The 19,992-nt window shown below is 34.8% G+C and overlaps 1 protein-coding gene across 1 annotated transcript; it reads right to left on the bottom strand.

Annotated features, from left to right (window-relative positions):
- Positions 1-562: 562 nt before the first annotated feature.
- On the bottom strand, positions 563-19,937 carry LOC110033011 (plectin). The gene is made up of 5 exons (XM_020736837.1): positions 18,496-19,937; positions 18,311-18,387; positions 14,841-14,952; positions 14,579-14,695; positions 563-1,157 (listed from the first exon to the last, which is right to left on the bottom strand). The coding sequence occupies exons 1-5, from the start codon at positions 19,813-19,815 to the stop codon at positions 813-815; spliced, it is 1,971 nt and encodes a 656-aa protein (XP_020592496.1). The 5' UTR covers positions 19,816-19,937; the 3' UTR covers positions 563-812.
- Between the last annotated feature and the right edge of the window lie 55 nt (positions 19,938-19,992).

Below are 19,992 nucleotides of genomic sequence, written 5' to 3' on the forward strand. Positions count from 1 at the left end.
TCCGAACATAGCTCTACGTTAGGAGTCCTGATGTAATATTTTTCCCTTTAAATTCAACTTGAAAGCGAACAGGCAAGAGAAGATTTTAACACAAAAAAAAATAATAAAAAAAAAGTGCGGCATTTACTTATATATACCTTCCCAATTTATATGTATACCAAACACCTAAATTTTATTTTTTACATTTATACTAACCAAATTCTTCATATCACATAAAAAATACTACCATTTTAAATACTAAAATATTGAAATACACCCTTTCATGCATAGCTAAGGTGTAATGCATGCAAAAATTGAAGTTTAGGTGTTATAAATATATAAATACATAGTATGTTTGTAAATATTCCTAAAAATTAAATTATAATGTAATAACAATCATCTTATCACCTGCAAGATTCATCTCAACAAGTTTATTCACTACATTCAAATCACTTTCAGATTAATAACTTTTCTTTTGTTTACTCCACTCCAACACAAGTTTTTTTCTGACAAAATCTCATAAAAATAGTATTCATGATCAATTCAAGTACATTTTTTTACTATAATCATTTACAGATGACTAAATTTATGAAAGGCAATCAAATGCGCTTCATCTCTATTCTCTCATCAACTTTGGGATCGCAATTAATGATTTTTACATTAAGTTCTTTAAAAAAGAAACCGAATGGAAAGAATGAGAAAAAGCAGTAAAAAATACAGAGATCTTCACCTACAAATAATTAATTTGAGAGTTGTAGGACAACTATATTTTGCATTCCAGCCCTTGAGGAATTACAGAAGATTGCTGAAAGTGTGGAAAAGACCTTACAAACCTAAACAAGTGGTTCTGACAGTTCCATCTCATTGGAGTTCTGCTGCTCAACTGTCTGGTATCTTACAGAGTCCAATCCCAGCCATTGCCATGGCCAACATACATATCTGTGACTGTTTCGATTCGTTGTCGAATCGTTCTTATCGAACTGTTCAAGTTGGCGTGTTAGCTCTTCCACCCTCTCCCTCAACCTGCCTGTCCTTACGTCTGCTAGCCTTAGAGAAGTCTCCGCCGCATCTCTGGCAGCTATAGCTGCAGCAGCAGTCTCTTCTTTGAACTTGAGCTTCTTCTCAAGTTCCATCATGGCATGTTTTGCCTCCTCCAGTTCTTGGCGCAAGGATGATAGCTTCACAGTGAAAGCAAAGTTAATATATACAAAGTGAGTCTGTATGGTTTAGAAAAGTATTAAATATTTAAGAGGCATTTACATAAATACCACAGAATTCATATGTATTTACATATTTAACACCTAAAATTTAATTATTACATTTATATCCAAATCTTTCATATCACAACCACCACTTGAACTTTTAAGAAGTGCAGTACACCTCTTTATGCATAGGTAAGGTGGCATTTTTGTAAAAATTGAAGCTTATGTGTCAGATATGTAAATACATATAAATTCTGTGGTATGTATGTAAATTTTCCAGTATTTAATCGTAATATGTGAAATTATTCGTTATTTATCCACTAAAATAGCAAGGAATTTGAAGAGAGTTTTGTTGCAAAGGAGACTAGAAAAGCTGTTTCATGACCCTAAGGCTTGGAGCATAAAAGCTAACATGATTCAAGAACATGGAATTGTGAAAACAGAACAAAATCAAACATGAATCCTTTTCCTCCATTGTCTCCTATTGAGGGTCATATTTTAATTTAATTCTAATAAATTATGATCATTTTTATACAACATGCCCAAGTATTTTTAGGTCTACCTTTACCTTTCTTAGCGCAAGTCAAATCTAAAACATATACTCTTCTAGCAGAGTCACCAGATGATCGAAATTTAATGTGACCAATCCATCTTAAGAAAACTCTCTCTAATTTTATCCGCCACTGGAATTACCCTAACCCTTTCACAGATATATTCATTTCTCATTTTGTCCCTAAGTGTAAAACCACTCATCCACCTAAGCATTCCAATCTCAGCAACACTTAATTTTATGCTTCTCTTTTACATGCCAACATTATGCTCCAAAAAGCCTCGTAGGTTTCACCGTCATCTTATAAAAATTTCCTTATGCTTTCCTCTACTTCAATCATTGAACTTGAATTCTATTAATAACACCCCCATCTATATCACCAGCACTTTGAACAATAACTCAAGATATCTAAAATGTTCACTCCTTTGACTTGATCACCCATTGCTACAACACCGCCACTAAATCTACTATTATTTAAATTAGATTCCATATATTCAGTTTTAGATCTACTCAAACGAAAGTTTTTAGACTCTAAGTTTACATTCATAATTCAAGTATTTTTCTGAACTCTCTCTAGTATTATCCACAAGAAGTATATCATAATTGAAAAGCTTAAGCCAAGGTACAAAGGCCCAAATGAGCAAAAAAAGAAAAAAAAAAGGAAATAAAACTGAAGACCAACGATGAAAGCATAGAAAAACAGATATTGAGCCATTATGCGCTGCAGTAAAGCACGTCACAACTCACCAATATCATTATAATTAATGCCATAATTATGATAAATATCATACAAATATGATTGAAATTCCACTGCAGAATTGGGTTATTTGGATATTTTATACCCAAAACCCAATACTAAAGCATAATCATAGTTGAAGGTATTAAACATTACAGCAAAGTATGTCAGCTAATTACACTAGCTATGATAACCATCAATACTACTACTACTGAGATTCTGATACAGGAATTTAAGTTATTCGGGTATTATACCATATCATTAACCCAAAACCCAATAACATGGCTGACAATTCCCTTCTCGGCGTATAAGATTAGCTTGTGATGCAAGTGGAATATTCTATTATAGGAAGCTCAACCCCGTTTAAAGAAGTCTACATATGCAGCTGCATCAGGGTTATCATTTCATCAACTTTCCAACAAACTCCGCAAACAAATCCCAACCCATAGATTAACTAAACAACTTGAAGCATGAACGGGATTTAGGAGAGTTCAAACTTAAAATTGGATAGAGTGGTGCAGAAAATTTAGTAATGAGCATCGAACTGGAAATTTATGAAGTTCAGGGTGAGTTTGTATGCAACAGATTTATCCATGAGCATTCTCCATTTTAGAATAATGCTTCACTCATGAAAATATCTAAATATTGGGATTTTCTTTTTCATTATGCCCCAACTTAGTGTGGCATCTAGGTCGTAGCTTGAGACACAAAATAATAATAATAATAATAACCATCATAATCACAACATAACAAAACAAAACAGAAAATTCCTCAATTTTTAAGGATTTTTTTGGGTGCATGAAGTCTTAGGTGTGTTTGTTTCAGACTTTTGAACCACCATCTGTAATAAATATGGTTTTCTTCCATTTTTGAGTCGCATGTCTTGTTACTTCCGTTTGTAAACTAGGTTCGGTGGTTAATAGTATCCTGAACGCAAAAACTACTCTGTTCCCTCATTTTATTCCGCGGCTTCCCCCAGCCTTCGACTCTTCTGCCCTGGCGAGAGCGAAGTCGATCCGCTGCTTCTGTCATCCTCACGTCCCATCTCCGCCTCCGTGAGAAATGCTGCATGTTGCCATCAGTTCTCTGCTGAATAAAACGGTTAGAGTTCAGAGCTCGACTCAAATCCCAGCTTTCTCCTTCTCTTCCCCGAGACCCCCGCAGACAGAGTCGGCTTCCTAAGCTTCACTCCTCAATGTCACGCATTCTACCGGCATCATCCTCAACCTTTCTCTTTTTCATCATTCTCTGATAGCAGAAGCCGGTCATCTGGACCTCGCTAATGCCGTTTTTTCCTTCGCTTGAGCTAGTGCAGTTTTTCTAGGTGGGAGTATGTTTTCTTGTATTGGATTAGGCACGATCAAATTATTTCAATGAATTAGGGAGTGCCAGTGAGTCCAACTGGTGTAGAACATTATACATCTGAGTATTTGATTCTTCTTAATTTTTTACAGCCTTTGAGAATCTGTGGAATATATATAAATCACCCGGTCTTTTTATTGCATATATTATGATGTGATTACGATTCTGAAGTGTTTTATGTGTAAATATCTGAATTTAGGTGTTAAATAGATAGATACATAAAACCTGTGTGGTATATATGTAAATCACCCAATATTTTAGTGATATAGGTCTGAACCATGTTCAAATTTGGGTTCAAATCAGTTTCAGAATGATCAATTTTAAAAAGCTAGTTTCAGAAAGCTCAAACTTCAAAGGCCGGTCCTCTAAAGCTAGAGGTTATTCCTCATTAGTTATGATTTCGTGCAAAATGGGATGTTTCTATAAATGAACATATAGAGGCAATATGTGGCTAATTATAGATATTTTAAGGCCATGATGTTAAATTTAATTGTGGTTTTTTATTAAATAAAATTTGTGAATTTTAGATATACACCACACAATTCTTATGGATTTATATGTCTTAGTACAATTGTCATAAATTTTGCTTGAAAAGGTGTATTTGACGTTTAAAAAAGTTAATAGTGTATACCTATTTCTTTGTTCTCTCTCATTATTCATTTGCAATTTCTAAAATCTAGCCTTCTCTTTATTCTATGATTTAATTGACTTTACTTTTGTATTCCTGCTTATTTAAGCAACAGTTAAAAAAGAGAATTCTATACATTGACAAATCATATGAATTTTAGATAATATCTACCGGGGGTATTACAAATATTTTTTCACAGACAGCATTTTCAAAACTATATTTTTCAAACAGAGCAACTGTTTCTGAAATACTAGCTTTTGAACAGCAGATTTTTCACAACAAATTTTGAACTGAGATTTCGTACAGTTACAACCGAAACAGGCGTACCCTTACTGTCCACTTTAAAGGCAAACAATGAAGAAAGATATGACGCAAAAATTATGCTAACATTAGGCAGAAGAAAAACATAAGTGGTGTAATCACAATCTTACCATAGCCTCTCCAATATCTCCCTATTAAGCATGGGAATGAAATACGAGTATTTCGCGCAGCGCGGCCCCAAATCACGAAGCGGAGAAAAAAATTATCATTTGAATGCCGCGTTCGCGGCCTTCAGCAGCTAAAATAGGCAAAATGCGGGCCGCGGGATCGACCCCGCGGCCCCGCGTTACCGATCGTCTTTGCCCTCTTTGCCCTGCGCTCCCTTGCGAATCCCTTAAAACCGCCCCACGAAGTCTCCCCTTTTTTCTTACACTCAACCGGGGCGTGGCTTCCTCTCCTCCTTCCCGATGCCTTCGACTGCCCCGCACCATTTTGCTCTCTCCGTAGGCCTCACGTATTTCATTCTAACAGATCCGCTCGGCTCCCTCTTCTGCCCCAAAAAAAAAAGATCCCGCTCTCTTTTATGCTCTTCTCCCATAAGTCGATAGGGTAATCCTCTCCTTTCTCTGAGCATTTGAGGGTATGACTTTAATCCCTCAGCTTTTTTTTATTTATGTTTTCATGGTGGATCCTTTTCTTGTTACCACTGAATCGCAATTTTTTTTTTTTTTGGTAAGTGGTTTATAAGAACGATAGCTTCTCTGTTAGTTTACTGTTTAGAACCATTTAGCATTGAACTTTTGGTTTCTTTCAATAATTGTGAATCATAATCTCTAGCAATTAATGCTAAAATTTGTTCAGTTAAGATTATTTAAGGGCTGTTTGGATTTGTTCTTTCTTCTTCCAGTCATCTAAAACTTGATGTATATGTGCTAAATCATATGTTTCAATGATGTGCACGGTTGGAAAGAATGTTTTGATGTTTGCTTGTGATTTGTGTAGTTGTAGCAAGATCTGGAAGTTTGGGTTAAAAAAAATGGTGATTATGACCATTTTTTTTCTGATGTTTATGATTAAGATTGGATTAAAAACAACATTACGATCAGGTGAAAACTGTAAAAGCTACTAGGGAATGATTATGTGATACTAATTTGTGTTGAGGAGTCCCGTAAACATAACTTCATCTTCTTCTAAGCTTTGTTAAAGTGCTGTTGAAACTAAGGATAGTTGAATAAGTCTTTTTATGAACATATGCAAATTATGACATAAAAGTTCAAGATAGTCCCATAAAAGTTCTGAACCCTTTTGTAAATTGGGAGCTATTGGAATATTGTACAACTGCATGCTAATCCAATTGAGCATCTAATTACCTTTGAGAATGTATAATCATTGTATGAAACTTTTGATCCTCCTACACATAAAATTATTGTGACAAATTTCAAGTATTCAACTAGAAGGTGATTAAAATTGCTTGCAGACTGTTGTAGATTTAGAAATGAATGTTAATCCAGTTGCTATTCTATTTACTTTCAAGTGGGAGGACAGTTCAAATGTAGGTGGAACATCTCATATTGTCTCCAACGAAATTTGAAGATATTCAATTATTTGCCTTATTTGAATTTGCCTTCGTCTATTATCATAACTGAAAATAATAGAACGTTAAAGGGGTTGTTACAGAAATGAATTTTTGCTTCAGAAGTTTCAAAAACAGTTTTATCAAACAGAGGCATCATGGTGATTTTTCCAGAAACAGCTGCTCCACAGCTGCACCAAACAAGCAGTCAGCTTCCTCGCAGGTGCTTCCTGGGGCAGCGCAACTGCAGCTCAAAAAGTTTTGAGAAGCTGCAGCTGCCCCAAACAGAGCCTTAATTTGCCTTTCAAATAAAATGAGTAGTTATTTCTTTTTCACACACCATTTACTGTTATTTTAAATTGATATATAACCATTAAGGATGTAGAAGTAGAGCCTTCATTATTCATTAATAGTCACACAGCTTACCTTTTCACATAGTTGAGTTATTTCTCAACTTTATGTTTTATGAAGCTTCTCATATGTTAATCTTTTTAGGAAATCTGCATAGACAGGTTATCAACTAGTGCGAACTATTTTAATCTATGCTATTTCTTCATGAGTTTATACTAAATAATTTCTTTTCAAGCTACATGCACCAAGTGCATGTGCATGCCCGCACTCACCACTGTGCAGCATAAACTTTGTGCAGATTATCTACTGATGTTTCAATTTTAAATCAAATACACACAGATTAGTCATGCACTTCACAAACTAGACATACAATGAAAAAGCAAATAGGTTAAAAACTCACTTCTGCTGGAAAATACACACCTCAAGGAATAAAAAATGATGCAGTACAATTCAGCTAAATTAATCAAGAAAAGTGACTAAATTAACTAGGAGAAGACCAAATTTTTATGCTTCAACCCAAACTTTCAAATCGGGCTACAAAGGAATAGATCCAGACCAATTTCTAGACCTTTTTAACCCATCTTTATTACTGAACGAATTTCTCTTACGTTTTTTACTAGATTTTTTAATTAGATTTCATTATTCTCTTTGGATGATTATAAGTTTGAATTTAATTTTTTTAAGGATTATAATTAATTTCAATTATGATGAAATTTGCATTCAAATAATTAAGCTCACCCTTAAACCATATTTCTAATGAGTAAGTCAAACAGTGTCATCCAAAGTCCAAAGTCAATAAGCATGGCCAACCCTTGATGGTTCTTTGAAGATGTTAGAAGGAAGTATTGAACACATAGTCAACAACCATTCAATTTCCGAAGTTAAAAATTTAAGTTTGTGCAAGTCTCCATGTAAGCCTTAAATGATCGGCCAATCCTTCCTCTTCCAAGTAATTATTCATCTTCTTAAGCTTTATAATGCCTTAAAAACAGAAAACTCTAATATGTAACGATATTTTGATGAAATATAGAACTTTTAGGGAAGTCCTATTTTTTTCCTTATGAAAAACTTGGTGGCCATCAAGTTCCCTATGGTGAGAGGTTAATATTTATTATCATTATTTTATTTATGTGAATTCCCGTTGTATTCTCACCTCCATATATCCTAGTGTTCTAGAACTTCTCTTTAAGCTCTCATTCTCTCATCCATAGCTCCACTAAATATAAACAACACCACCAAAAATCTACCCAAAAACAATCACCTTATAACCCCAAAATTCCCATATATCCTTAAAGCCAAACTCCAAAGCATCTTCAATCAACCCAACATCATAAGCTTTACACCAATATCTTATTTCCATCCATAACCATTGGTAACTCATATTTCCAACCCACTTAAAATCAGCCACGAGTACAGACCCGAAATCCCTGCAACCTTTTTGTAGGTCTAAATCACCATTGGAAACCCAACTTGCCAAAGCACCCTAAGCTCCAAACCGGCTCCATTAAATAAAATTATTTCCTTGATTTCCTTTCACTAAGAGTCTATTATATCCACTATATCATAATGACTTCACCGCTAGCCTCCTCTATCGTGCATCCTATTGCCACTGCCACCCAAATTTCTAAATAATAGTTCAATCACAGTGTCGCACACATGTATATGACTTCCGCCTGCTATATGTTTTCTACCATAGCTCTCTGCCATGACAACGCTCAACAACTTGGTCGACCAAGATTATGGCCACTGTCTTCTTTCTTAACATCCATAGACAGACATCAAAAGACAAATTCTTGTTTGACACTTCCTACTAATTGCATTCTTTCCTTCCAAACACGTAACAACCAATAGAGACCTAATCACTGTCATTTTCTTAAGTTTCAATGGCATAATAATATCGTAGAATAAGATCATTAGCATATTCATAAGATCAATGTTAACTTTTGCCTCATAAGGTTTATGTTGTGAAGGTCAGCCATATTTTTTATATGGGCACTTTAGATTTTCCAGTAAACGATCTTAGATATATTTAAGCAAGCGTTATGCATCTAGATCATCTTGCACACAATGAAGAAACCATTTCGTCAACTTTTCATATCTCATGCATATACATGTAAAAATAACTATGCATCATATTCTCATACTAGTATTTATACATTATATTATTGTACATCTTAAAATGACTTTCATGAGCTACCAAGGAAGCCCACACGTAAATGGGCCTTCCTGGCCTATTGGATAGGGCCTCCTTTTATGGAATATAAACAACATCGTGCACCTAGAGCTACTAATTGGCAGATCATGTTTGTCAACAACGTCCATCGAAATGATAGCTACAATAACTACACCTCATGAAGTCCTGGCGAACTCCTCTGCCGAGCTCGTTCGTACTTATCGAGCTCCTCCGCTGAGCTCGCCTGCACTTGTCAAGCTTCATTTTCGACTTCATTTACTGGTCCTTGAAAATTATCTAAGCAACAAAAGGAAGGGTATTCTAACCCATCACAGCCTATGCCCATTTATAAATCGCCTGACACCCGCGGCAATATCTTTTCAACAATAAGTCTTAAATAAACCCATTCAGTATGACCTAGAATATATCATTTCTCTATCTCTTACTCTTTCTACAGCCCTATGAGGGTAAGCACACCGAAGGGGCATATAAAGAAAAGGGGGGTGCGGAATTGCGGGTTCTCGCTCTCTTCATCTCCTCTACTTCTCTCACAAGGTCTCTTCCGAATTATATGAATTCATAATAAATATGTGACACGCTATCCTAAAAAGATTCAACAATTATTACAATTATTATTATGATTATGATGCCTTTTTATCGTTCAAAAAGACAAACCATTTTAATCTAAATAGGACAATGATGATCTCTCACCTCGCCATAATCAAATATTAATATTTAAAAACTTTCCCTTCATAATGAAGATTTTCCTTCTAGTCTTATGAAACATACTGAACAAGTCTCATGCATTCCTCTGGTCTCATAAAATTCAAAAGCTTTTCCAATTCATCAACGTGTGCTAAAACTTTTATGATTTTTCTTTCCATAATGATGGTTCTTATAAAAAAAAATTATGATGAAAGATCTCTCAATAATTAAGTATGTCAATCCTTATGAAGTCACTCATGATGATGTGTCTTCTTAATGATGACTTGGATCTTGAAGATAATTATGAGTAAATTTACTATTTTGTCTAAAGTTAATTCAAATATATTATAAGATGTTAAGCTATGGGATGCATCTGATCGTGTCTAAACCAGAGTACGCCATTCAACAAGATTTTGCTCTACTTATCATTATGCAAGAAAAAATGTTATTTTTTAAAATTACAAATTGCTTCAATTACATCCACTAGAGATTGTGTTCACTGGATAAATCTAATGATAAAAGTGAGAAGATATTGAGTTTGTCATCATTACCACCATCATTTACTAGTCCATCATTGATCCACATTGCAAAGATCTCATATTTGTATGCATTTTAGAGCCAAACATCAGCAAAGCTTCCCCATATCTGTGTATGATTTGGACTTTTTCCTCCTAGTGTTGTCTTACTACATGGGCACTTATTACATCCGACCACCTAATAATGCCTCTTCAACCAAGCTCTCCTAAAAACTCTTCAACAGATGTATTTTCCATTTTTTGTTAGTCGGGTGAATTGATCCAACACAATTCAGCTAAATTAGCCCCCAAAAAAAAATAATGATATGTAGGCAAACAAAAAGATCAAGCTATACCACAAAGGAGCTAAAATTGACATACTTTCAAGCCTACGAAGTCAACCTGTATCTTTGAATGAGTTTCTCTTTTTAATCAGATTAATTTTACTAGATTTATTTATCTTCTTCAGATGATCATAGTTTTGAATTTAAATGTTTCAACAATGTTGGACTAAATTTCAAATAAAATTTAATTTACTTTTAAATAATTAGTTTTACCATTATAAATCTATTTCTATAAATAGGGACACATCTTGTAATTGATGACTGAATTTCTATAAATAGGGACACAGTCTGTAATTGATGACCGAATTATTGGTAAATGAAAATTATTTTTGAGGCTAATTGAGTGTTCTCTCTTTTGACTCAAATTTTGTAGGTAAAATTTTCATTTCCAATATATTAAATTATAAAGCGAAAGGAACAAATAAGAGGTTAATTTCTGACATAGCATAACAATCTAATAAGAATTTATCCCTCAGATTAAAATTTCAGCCAACAACAACTATTTATATCGAACTAATAAAAAGAGAAAAATATGCTAGGTTAATCCAAAATGACCTGAATGCTATCTAGAAAGAGAAACAAGATTGTGATCTAACCAATATATTAATAAAGAAAATCAACTTAATAGGATATCAAATTTAACCATGGAAGTAACCAAGAACTTAATTATGAATATACATTCTGAACCATTATGACAATACAACTATAAACATTACTACGATCAGCTCCCAATGCATCTATCAATTTACAGCATCACTGAGTGGTGTAACACAAAAAAAAAAAAATTATTTATAAGAGCTTCTAATAATTTGGGTTATTTTAGGATTTATTTTGGTTTTATTTTTTTATTATTAAGATTTATTTTGAAATTATACTAAAGTTTTAAGAATTATTTAGATTTGAATTCAAAATAGTTTAGTTCTATCTTTTAATCATATTTTAATAAATGGGAGTTGATGTGATGTTATTTAGGTTGTCATTGAATGATGAAAGAAATTTGAAAGATCTCTCCTCACTATTCTCTCTTATTTCTCTCTCCGCCTCTTAAACAGTGCTCTCCCTTTTTTCTATCCTTAATCTCTCTCCCAACAGGAAATTCTCTCTCCATATGATCTCTCAAACAATTTTTTCAAGTAGTCAAAAGTCATATTTTCCTCCAACAATTACTCATCTCTCTCCTACTGACATGCATCTCGAGGATGCCTTTCTTTCTGGGCATAAGAACAAGAATCCAATTCATCTAATCACACAATCTTACATGCATGCTTCTCAAGCAAAGTTTCATCTTAGTTTCTCTCTTCGAGCGTGTTTCCTCAAGGTACAAATTAAGTTCAAAAGGCATTTCAAGAAGAGAGAGGGAGCAAAAGTGTTAGGATCACAATCTAGTGCCCATTATCAAATTGACATTATATCAATCCTCCTTCTACATCAATTGGTTGTAGAACTAAATTTTCTAATGATAAGAACATCTAAACTTTAGCTGCCATATCAATCCTTTACCCCTATCCATCCCCTGCCACCATGGTATCTATAAAGCCAAGAAAGAAAGTTGACATACCTAGAATGCATAGATTATGCCGAAGTGAAAAATTGAAAACATGAAAATTAACTTATAAAGCAAAATACTCCTCATTCAATTTGGAATATTGGTTACAAATTTATTGACGTCTCATCAGCTCATAAGCATTTAAGTACATAACAATATTAAAAGTATGGTTTATATTTAAGTAAAATATATGCTTTACATAATTATAAGCCTCAATCATTACTGCTTGTATTAAGTGGTAATAGAATTTCTTATTATGATTGATTGAAATATTGCCTAAAGGCAGTATATGAAACTTTTGATTAATCATTCAATTATCCCACATGAATCTCGTGATTACAGTTAGTCATATGACAAATGTGGCTATCAATAGTCTAAGAGATATTATAAATCAACTGCAAGGCATGTCAACGTTATGCCACTTAATTGATATTCTTATTCATATAACACTGAAGCGTCAAGAAGCAAATGGATGAAAACAATATAGAGTTTATAATCAATAAGCAACTGACTGTCGCATTCATTCTTTTTTCAAAATTATTTATCATGATGATAGCACATATTATTTTTGGTTCACATTTCATCGGTTGTTTATCAAATGGTTGAAATAATAAAGCCATTCAACTTGAGTCAACTCCTAAAGATAGAAGAGACTCCAAAACTAAAGAGCGAGAGTATGTTGAAGAAAGTGCATGATTTCTTTTAAATAAAATAAAAAAAAAGGAAACATACGTTGCTAAATTTTTTTTTTTATTGAAGTTCCAAGATAACCTAAGTTATTGTCAATCAAACATGCACCATGACCATACATTTGAAACGTTGGAACTAAACAGAAATGATAATTCAATCAAAAAATATGCTATATTTATTTAATTGTATCAAACGTGTATGAGCATATTAAACCAACTAATGGATTAGATATCTATCGTTTATCTTACTATACTTAACGGAAAAAAGGGTTGTGAAAAAATAAAATATCAAAAACTCCCATTTTTTTCCTATACATGTTCAAACTTGAAAATGAAGAGTTGGTAAGGTGCCATATAGACAAAAGAGTATTTACAAAAGGCAGTGCAAATATTATAGAGAAAGAAGTCATGCCAGAAAGCATGTTATGTCAGTCCTTCCATGGTTGATACAACAACAACAACAAAACTTTCATCCCACTAAGTGGGGTCAGCTACATGAATCCTTTTCTCCATTGCGTCCTATTTAGTGTCATATTATAATTTAATTCTAATAAGTTAAGATCATTTTTTATACAATATGCCCAAGTCATCCTAAGTCTACATCTGTCTTTCTTAACATAAGTCGAATCTAAAACATCTACTCTTCTAATCGAATCATCAAATGGTCGACGTTTAATGTGACCAAACCATCTAAGATGACTACCTCTAATTTTGTCCGTCACTGGAGCTACACCAACCCTATCACGGATATATTCATTTCGCATTTTGTCTCTAAGTGTAAAGCCACTCATCCACCTAATCATCCTCGTCTCGGCAACACTTAACTTAGTTTTATGTTTCTATTTTAAAGGCCAACATTCAGCACCATTGAGCATTGCAGGTCTCAACGCCATCTTATAAAATTTTCCTTTCAGTCTAAGCGGTACTTTTCTGTCACACAGTAAGCCCAAAGCATTACTCCACTTCAACCAACCAACTTGAATTCTACTAACAACATCCCCATCAAATCACCATCACTTTGAACAATAGACACGAGATATCTAAAGCGTTCACACCTTTTAATAATTTGATCATCTATAATTACATTTCCAACACTAGAGCTACTACTACTAAAATTACATTCCATGTATCCAGTTTTAGTTCTCCTCAAACGAAGGCCTTTAGACTCCAAGGTAGACTTCCATAATTCAGTTTTAGTTCTACTCCATGGTTGGCAATGGAAAGTAAGAAAATAAAATTAAGGAAATTCAACCACTGGACAGTGATGTGTGGCCTCCATTCATCAGTGAACTACAAGAGTATGAAAATTGTAATTACTACTTGAAAAGGGCTATTGGCAAAAACAATCAAAGTAAAAGCTCATGTTCAGACCGATAATTAAAATTTTACAATAATATTCATTTGATCATTGTTTAAGCATCCACATCTAACCTTTACACATCTCTTTATTGCATTACGGTAACCGATCATTAAAAAAATAAACAAATAAATACTTCAATACTAAATGTTGCATATCAAACCAAAAGTATAAACATCAAATATTTACATTTATGCACATATGTCCGAAAAATTTGCTATTTACTGAATTAATACCGAGGTTTTCAAAATGAACCCTAAACCTATATATTTGTCTGTGCTATGATCAAACCAATGAAAATCTAATGAAAGCAATAAAAACAAATACACAAATAAAGAGAGGGAGATAATCACAAGACTAATCAGCTATATAACCATTTAAGCATGTTGACATTATCACAAGATTATTGAGCTAAATTTATTTACGAAATGTAGATATGTTATTGATATCAAAAAGGCTTTAGTGAATCATTAGTCAGTTATCTCCAAGTAACTTGATAATTTCATAGGTGAAATGGTAACTATTAAAGTAAAGGCCTAGTTAAGCAAAAGTCAGGCAAAATATCACAGGTTATTCCCAAAGTAAAATGAGTTGTAAGTGCAAGTACCTGTGCAAGAAACTCTTGTTCAACTTCTTTCCCTGCTGCAGCTTCCTGCTCTGCTGCCAGTTTCCATCTAGCAATTTCTTCCTCGGCAGCTGCAATGTCTGTCATGAGACCTTCAACCTATATCATAAAGGGAAATATTAAGTTAGCAACTCCTAATAATCTTTCCTATAAAATATATGACCATTACAACTTTAGATTAAATGATGTTATTGGAAAATACCAATCAGATTGGATTAAAAAGAGAGTATAAAGCTATTATTACATTTTCATTTGCCATATGCTCCTTCTCCTTAAGTTCCTTTATTTGTAACATTTGCTGGCTAATCTCTTTTGCTTGAGCATCTAAGTGTGCTTTAAGAAGACTAGACTCTGCCCTTAATCCAGCAAAGGTCACGCAAAATAAAAAATATAATTAGCAAAGCTGCAGAACTTATTTCAAACTATCAAAGTTATAAGCTTGCAAGTTGAAACATATAAACTGGTAAATGGAAAATATTTCTTCCTCATTGATAGTAACGTTAAAGTAGACTTTCAAATAAGCTTAAATATAATTTTTAAAAAAAAACATCAGTTCAATAAAGGAAAGCAGAGAGTCTCCAGCACAAAAATGTGAAAAGGCATAGAATATTAACTCTTTTTACAAATAAAAAAGGAAAGTAACGCAAAAACATTACAAATCACTATAGGTGGCATCAGGAAAGTACCTTTTCAAGCATCCAAAGTACAAAAAAAGAAAACTGCTATTAGACTAGCATAATCCATTCTAAAAAGAATTAAAATTCCAAAAAAAAGCAAACTAGGTGTTATTTTTCATCCCTTTAAATTTTAGTGCTAACGATCCCTAAGGTCCTAAACAAAAAAATTCAAATTACCTAATCGGCCAAACTAATGGATGAGGTAATGGGCACATGTAGGTCTCTCAAGACTTCCATAAACAAAATGAAGAGTTAGTCAAAATCAGAAAAGTTGAATTTTTTTATAAGCTAGACTGCAGAAAAGCATTTACATAATTTTTATTGATAAATTAGATAAAGCAATCAAAAAAATTATGATCACAAAAGAAACTTTAACCATGGGTTAATCATTAATTATTGAAATTTTAAAAAAAAAAGATCAGATATTAATCTTTGAAAAAATAGAATCATAATTCGGATGATAAGAATATGAAACAAGATTAGTGAGCATTAGGGACAGAAAGTTTCAACAAGGTTGTAAAATCTCATTTTGTGCACTTAATCAGAGTTGTTCGCATGTCAAAGAAACCTTCAATTTGGGGTTGGCTAGTCTAATAACACTAGTTGACAAGATTTAAAGTAGGCTTTAGAACTTAGAAGAGGCCATCACAATGAAAAAATCAACCCAATCGAATCAGTTATGACCTACCAAGCAATCCCATGGTTCCTCGACCAACTCTTCACCAAGTTAATCAAATCATCTATAAGCTACCGACCAAAATAATGGATCATTTCAGTATAGTGGCTTGCCCACAACTATCATTGCCCATCCAATCACTTTAAATATTTCATTGGCCACTTTCAGGGTAATGAAACTGCAATGTCAAAGCTATCCTATGTCGCCTCGCAATGGCTCATTTCCAAGTCTCCACATTTTGCTCAAGGATGAACTATCGATTAGTCATTTGGTCGTTTGATGTTTGTCAATTGGTAATTCATCCTCTTCAGACTCATTGTGTGAACAAAATTCTGTCACTTCCAGAGTTAGTTAGTCACAGACTCCAAATCATTCTTCACCTCAGCACCACCTGTGACAACACTCCAACTACAAATACCTCCTCCTTGACCTGTAGTAAACAAAAAATTTTAATTTTTGTTATAACTGAACTCATGTATCCTTGTAAATTAAGGAAACCAAAAGCTAGAGAACTTAAGACCTTGTATCTCCTTCCTTAAATATAGTGAAATCTTCTCTTTTCTCCTCCTATAGTGAACGTAGGCTTATAAAGCAAACCACCTAAATAACAATGTTTTATCTTCATTCTCCCATACTCTAACCTTCTTGAAAGCCAAATTTTTACTTCTGAAAGAGAGTAAACCAACTTGAGTCTCATCTTTCGTCTTCCTCCTCTTTAGTGAACCAGTAAGCTCTAGTATTATATGACCCATCACTATTCCTATGTAACAATCTGAACTCTCACCTATCAAAATAGTATCTACTTTGGCCTAATTGGCTCACGATTTTGTCCAATTGGTGTGACTTCTCAAGAGTTCACGTGTCTTAGGAGGGCACCCATAGAGGCATAACTTTGGAATTTTTGTCGAAACTCCAACTGTAACATTAAAATGTGCCTCAATGTGCAAGAGCTCGGCTTCATTCTACTTAAAGGATTTCACAATCTCCCCCACCTAAGTAATTGATGTCATCATCAATTTTCATAACTCAGAACCATCCACCAAATAGATATTCTTATCTTCAGACTGGTGTAATTCTTAGATACCATTTGTTAGCCCAAAAAACCATCGGGATATTGGTTGTTTTGGCCTAATGGCCTCACGATTTTATCCAATTAGTGTAACTTCTCAGAAGGTAGCCTATCTTAGGAGTGCTTTCATATTAGCATGTTACATGCTTAACTTTGGAGTTTCTATCGAAATTCCAATCGTTACACCCACAGGCGGCTCAATGTATAAGAGTTCAACTCATCCTACTTAAGGGGTTTCACATCCTAGGTCACTTTTGAACATCGACATTGTGTTTTAAGTAGATTAATGTTAAATTTGTATGAATGAATGGTTGTGATTCCAAAAAGATTCTGCCACGAAAATAATTTCCCATTTTTTTGTAGAATAAGTCTTTGAATCTATCTCTTATAACTTTTTTTAAACCCTAGCCATAAAAAATGTCAAGTAGGCACAATTCAACTTGATCAACTAAAGTACTAATTTTATAAGTTCAAAGAAAGTTCCAAATTATCTCAGAATTAAAAGAAAAAATAAATTTACAAGCACTAATGACTGATGAGATAAAGGTGTCTATTATAGGTTGTTGGTTATGGCATAAATGAGATATGAAATTGCCGAGCAATTTCACGAAAATTTAAAATTTTAGTGGAAATCAATAGTGCTCAACTTGCTGAAGACTGCAAGTTAATGCTAATAAAGCTCAATTAGAGAGTCTGCAAGAGAGCATTGCACATGCATCAAAACAAGCTGACAAAACTCCTCAACAAAATAAACAAGTACTTCCACTACTTTTAAAATGTAGTTTCTAACACATTCAACTTTCATTTTCTCTTTGTTTTGAATGTCTAATGTTCTTTAAAAAGGTTTTCGACTGGTGTAATTTTTAAGTTACTCAAAGATATTCAAACACATTAAAAATTAAATGTCAAACTTTAGACAAAGAGCATGATTTAGCCAAACATATAGAAATGTCAAGTTTATTGCAACTTTAGTCCCCTATGTTTAAGCATGTGTAATGTGTAAATATTTCAAAAATTCAAGCAAAAGGCAACTAGAAGATCTGTCGTTCGCATTGATATAGATTTAATGAGGCATTTAAATGGAAAAGAATATATGTTGCAAGGTTAGAGATTAAGGACATTTTATTAGGGTAAGAATTTTTTCTTAGGGGATGTATGCTATAAAGTATTAAGGGGGATTTACATACATACCACACAATTCTTATGCATTTACATATATAACACACAAATTATTAACACAAAAACATAGAACTTGATCAATATAAATGGATATCAAGCTATGTGCTAAATACCTGAGAGCTTCTACCAAATGGCTAAGTTCAACGATCTCAATTTGAGAAGTTTTGACAGTATTCTCCAAAGCACCAGCCTTCAAAAGAAGGCGGAAGCTTAAGTAAACAATTGAAAAGTACACAAAGACGGTGATGATAGAGCCTGAAAGTGCAAGGCAGGCAAATCAAGCAGAAATTTTATTTACCAGCGTATAGACTTCATCTTCAGCCTCATCATTAGCACCATCTTTATCATGTCCATTAAGCTTCAAATCTATTCCAGCCTCTCTGAGCCCCTCCTCTGCCACTTGTAACACCTTATTGGTTCTGGAGTAGAGTGCACTTCTAAGCAAAGTTCCAATATGCTGCTTCTCTCCAAACAAAGCAGCAACCTTTTCCTCCAGGTCTTTCACATCCCGATTTCTACTTTCTATCCTTGATTTTACTTTCTCAAAAGCAACGCTAGCTAACTCGCAAATGGAAACAGTGCCTTCCAAGGATGTCCGCAAATTCTCATCCATGTCCATTTCCTTCCACACGAAGGACGAATCCGATGAGTCAGATTGATCTAATGAGTTTTCATCAGCAATCCCAACTATCTTATTAATCTGTTCATAGGCTTTCGATATGTGTTTCAAGTGATCAATTATCACAGGCCTTTGAGCGTCTACCTTGGTCTCCAAGTTCCTAAACTTTGTCGAAAAGTCATCTCCAAACTGTTTCAGCTCGGCAATCTCCCTCTCCATCTCCGAAATCCTTGAATCTCTCTCCCCAACCATCTTACCTAATAACTCAATCTCGTTACCCTTCTTTGTCGCCTCCTCCCTTAGTCCGCTGATCGTGGCCTCCAACTGTGATATCTCAATTGCGATTTCGTAGTTCCTCTGTTCAATTTGCTCTCGCGCCTCATCCCTCGACTTGACCGCCGCTTCAATCTGCGCAGTAAGTTCTTCCGCGATCTCGTTCGCACGCTTGATGACGCCGTAGGCCACAGCCGGCAAGCCGGTGTACTTTTGTGAGCGTGGGAGTACGGCAACGGAGAAATTCTTGAAGCCGCTGACCTTGGACGATATCTTCTCGATGCCAGTGACCAACATCTGGGCGGCGGTCTCTATTTCCGCCCTAGAGGAGTCCTTAAGCCTGTAAGCCTCTTCCTTCTGCCGCAAGGCCTCCTCCTTCTGCTTGAATGCATCCTCCTGCTGCCGCAAGGCCTCGTCTTTTTGCCTGAGGGCTTCGGAGAGTTCGGCATTGGCACGTTCGGCGGATCGGGCATACTCATCTTTAGCGTCGTCGCGCTTCTTGATGACATCCTGGGCGAAGGCCTTCAGGCGGTTAACGGATGTCTGGAGTTCTACACGGGAATCCTCCGCGGCCTTGCGTGCGCGACGCTCCTGTTCGAGTTCTGCGAGAAGTTTTCGGAGGCGTTTGTCGGCGGCGGAGTCGTTCGAAGGGGCGGCGGCGTTGGAGGGGTCTTCGTCGTTATCGACGTCGCTGAGGACAGCGTCGTCTGGGAACTCGTCGGCCATATCGGAGGGATTCAATCAGTGAAAGCAATGAAACAAGCGAAGATCACCCCCCAACAAGGAGAATTTGGCTCTTGTGCTCGCGGTCCCGCCGTCTCGGAACAAGGGCATCAGGAGCACGCGCAGAACCGCAAAAAAAAATTTTCAATACATGAAAATCACTGACATTACGGGTTAAAA

Source organism: Phalaenopsis equestris, unplaced genomic scaffold (genome assembly GCF_001263595.1).
Source record: "Phalaenopsis equestris unplaced genomic scaffold, ASM126359v1 Scaffold001079, whole genome shotgun sequence".
Classification (NCBI taxonomy): domain Eukaryota; kingdom Viridiplantae; phylum Streptophyta; class Magnoliopsida; order Asparagales; family Orchidaceae; genus Phalaenopsis; species Phalaenopsis equestris.

Coding starts and splice junctions, on each gene's coding strand:
- LOC110033011 (XM_020736837.1), bottom strand. CDS start 19,815: ATGGCCGACGAGTTCCCAGACGACGCTGTCCTCAGCGACGTCGATAAC. Junction 18,388..18,495: donor AAGATGAAGTCTATACGCTG/GTAAATAAAATT, acceptor CTTCTTTTGAAG/GCTGGTGCTTTGGAGAATAC. Junction 1,158..14,578: donor AACAAGAGTTTCTTGCACAG/GTACTTGCACTT, acceptor TTCACTGTGAAG/CTATCATCCTTGCGCCAAGA.